At 69.1% G+C, this 3469-nt stretch overlaps 1 protein-coding gene across 1 annotated transcript in view; it reads right to left on the reverse strand.

Moving 5' to 3' along the window:
• Nucleotides 1-96: 96 nt before the first annotated feature.
• Nucleotides 97-3469, reverse strand: part of MNEG_13394 (putative DNA repair protein UVH3) — a gene marked incomplete at both ends in the record, with an annotated part of 5489 nt that continues 2116 nt past the window's right edge. The window contains 3 exons of the mRNA XM_014038133.1: nt 97-589; nt 927-1039; nt 1398-3403. Coding sequence (XP_013893587.1) covers nt 97-589; nt 927-1039; nt 1398-3403 — 2612 coding nt within the window. The remainder of the gene's footprint in view (nt 590-926; nt 1040-1397; nt 3404-3469) is intronic.

The raw sequence follows: 3469 nt of genomic DNA on the forward strand, positions 1-3469 counted from the left end.
CCTCCACACCATCCTCTTTCCCTGCACCCCACCCCACCATACCCCCCCCGAAAAAAGCCCTGGCCACAGACAAAACACTCTCCCACAGACACCCACCAGCAGAACTCGCGCAGCGCCTCATGGTCGGGCCGCCCGAAGCTGAAGCGCGCCTTGTTGGGGTCGACCCGCGGGTCCAGGTAGGCCGCCACCACCGCCGGCGAGGGGAAGGTCGCGGGCACCTGCCAGTTGCGCCGCACGCCCGCGTGGGCGGCGAAGAAGACCCTCTGGTCGGCGCTGAGGCCGCCGGGCTGCTCCGGCTCCTGCTCCTGCCCCTCCTGCTGCTCACCCTGCGACTGCCGCTGCTCCTGTTGCTGCTGCTGCTCGTCCTGCTCCTGCTGCCCCTCCGCTCCCTCCGCCCCCTCGCCGCCCTTGCCGCCTTTGCGCCGCCCGCGACCGCGCCCCCGCGCGGCCGCCTTGCCTGCCGCCTTGGCGCGCGCGTCCTCCAGCAGGCCGCGCACGTCTGGCGCGCGCACCCAGTCTTTGAAGCGGGCGAGGCCGTCCAGGCCCGGGAAGGCGTGGACCACCTCCACTGCATTGACGATGCCCACACCTGTGAATACGGTATTGTGGAGGAAACAGGGAAGGGGGATTGCATGTGTGTGACGTATGAGGGACGCGTGTCCTCGCGAAGGGGCGGCCGTCGTCGCTGAGAGGTGGGCGGCGCGCGCTCGTCGCAGGCGGACGGACGTGCGGGAGCATGAGGGCGCAAGTGGCGCCCGGCCGACTGCGCTGCAGGCGTTGCTACATGGTAGCGGCGCGGCGCCCGCCCTGAGCATCGGATCAGAACCCCCCCCACCCCCACAGCTACCCCTCAAGACAACGACTCCCAGACGAGACCGCTTGCGACGCCGAACCCCCTGGACGCTGCCGCCCGCTCGCCCACCCACCCTGGCAGCCCTCTGTGTAGTCGCTGCCCAGCAGCAGCGCCAGCGTGACGAGGGCCTCCCTGCCCAGGCCCAGCTCCCGCTCCACGTCAGACATGTGGAACTCCTCGACATACCTTTAGTCATGGCGGTTGTCGTGGCGGTTGTGGTGCATGGTGAGACTGGGGTTCAAATATGTTAGATTACAGTGGCAAAGGGCGGTTGTTCTGGGGGGAAGCGGGCTGGAGGTTGGGGTACAGAGAAAGTTGGGTGGTTTGGGCGGGTGTGTCGTTGGTAGGTGGTGTGGGTCGCAGCGGGGATAGCACTGGTGATGAGCACAGACACTGCGCCGTTTCCCAGCGCCAACCACGCAGCTACCCAGGGCGGCTCAGCGGCTGCTGAACGAACACTCAAAACAGGGCCCAGCTGTCGTGAATGAAATCGCAAACCCTGCAGTTGCAAACCTCGGGGGCCTGGGGTCCTGTGCACCCTCACTTTTTGTCGTCGAACAGGTGCCTGTACACGTGCCGCCCCCCGAACAGGAACACGTCGTTATCGTCCGTCACCGTCCCGTCCACCAGCCCCGCCCCCTCCAGCCACGCGCACTGCGCCTCCGCCTCCACCGGCGCCACGATGTAGGGCAGGCCGAACAGCCGCAGCAGCTCCTGGCACTCGGCGTACATGTCGGCGGTCGGCGCCTCGGCGGAGCGCGCCGCCTTGCGCTGCTGCGCGCGCAGGGAGGCGTCTTGAGCATCGAGTGCCTCCAGCTCGGCCTCCAGATCGATCTGGGGGGGCGGCGCCTGCTGCTGCTGCTGCTGCTGCTGCTGCTGCTGCGGCTGCGGCGGATGCTGCTGCTGCTGGGCCGGCACCGCCGCAGATTTCGGCACCTCGGCCTGCGGCATCGGCAGCAGCAGCTGTTGGGGCTGTTGCTGCTGCGAATGCGGTTCTATGGCATCCGTGACCTCCGCGTCAGCAGTATGTTGCGCCTGCGGCTGACGAGCAGACGTGGGCGGCGAATCAGGAGCCGCGGCGGCGCTCGACTCTGAGCCGCCGAGAACCTGGGCCTCGGCTGCAGGCTGTGGTGCAGCGCTGCGAGGTGCAAATCTGACGCGCTTGCGTGCCGCTGCTTTGAAGGGTTGCTCCCCTTGCTGCTCAAGGGGTTGCTGCTCTTGCTGCACTTGCTGCTGCTGCTGTTCCTGCTGCTTCTCCTGCTGCTTCTCCTGCTGCTGCTCCTGCTGCTGCTGCTCCTGCTGCTGCTGCTCCGGCTGCTGCTGCTCCTGCTGCTCCTCGTCCTTCTTGCCAAGCTGAGCCTGTTGCCGCTCAGTGCTCCAACGCTCCACCTCCGCATGCCCACCCTCACCAACCCCATCTGCTGCCGCTGCCTCCTGCACAGGCGCCAAAGCCAGGGCAGGCTCAACCTCGGCTGATGGCCCAACAGCGGCGCCGCCCCCTGGGTGGTCGTCGGCGACCGTGGGCGCATAGAAAGAGCCATCCTCCTGCCCAGGTAGATCCTGCAGATGGGGGCCTGCCGCGCGCACCGCCACGCTGGCATTTGGTAACAAGGGGCGAGAGCTGGCGGCCTTCGCAAGCGTGGCCTCCGCTGCGGCCGGAGCCTCGAGCACGAAGCTGAAGTCGTCCTCGCTGACGCGCGGCGCCCTGATGCCGGTCACCACGCCCTGCTGCTGCTGCTGCTGCTGCTGAGATGGCGGCCGTCCCACCAGCTCAGCCTGCGCCGACGGCTGCCCGGGCGCGCGGCCGCCCTCCGCACCGCCCTCGGCCAGGGCACCTGCCGAGCCAACCACGCTGCCATCAGCCCCACTTGCTCCCCCGCCGCTGCCCCCTGCCCCCAGCTCCCCGAGCGCCGCCTTTCCTAGCGCCGCCGCACCTAGGGCGTCCGGCGCCCGCGCCGACGGCGCCGCGCCGCCGGCCGCTGCCGCCGCCAGCTGCCTGTGCAAGCTGCCCAGGCGCTCCGCCCCGCGCGCCTCTACCCCTGGGTCCGCCTCTAGCAGCGCCTCGCTGTGCCTGTTGAGCCGCGATATCAGCGCAGCTGCCGAGGCAGGGGGGACCCCTTCCAGCAGCGCCGAGTGGCCGTTGGCGACCAACCCCTGCTGCCGGTCCTGCTGCTCCTGCTGCTCCCACAGCTCCAGGTGCTGCTCCGGCGGCTCCGGCTGCTGCTGCTGTTGCTGCTGCTGCTGCTCCGGCAAATGTTGGTGATGCGCTCGCACGCCAAGCGGCTGCACAAGCTGCCCGACCCGTCGGGCCGCGTCATCACTTTCCATGATGCCGCTGCTGATGCGCCCCCACTCCTGCGCCCACTCTTCCTCGCCTTCATCCACCACTCGGGCGCCTCCTGTGGTGCGCTGGCCCCCCTCGTCGGCGGATATGTCCTGTGATGCACCAGGTCGCGCTTCAACCTCGCTGTTTTTGAATTGTTGCTGCTGCTGCTGCTGCTGCTGCTGCTGCTGCTGCTGCTGCTGCTGCTGCTGCAGTGGAAGCGGCCGCTGCTGGGGCGGCCGCGGCGCAGGAGGCGGCATTGTTCGCTCCTGCGCCGCGCTGGGGGTCGCCGC

The sequence above is a fragment of the Monoraphidium neglectum genome, assembly GCF_000611645.1.
Source record: "Monoraphidium neglectum strain SAG 48.87 unplaced genomic scaffold scaffold03799, whole genome shotgun sequence".
Classification (NCBI taxonomy): domain Eukaryota; kingdom Viridiplantae; phylum Chlorophyta; class Chlorophyceae; order Sphaeropleales; family Selenastraceae; genus Monoraphidium; species Monoraphidium neglectum.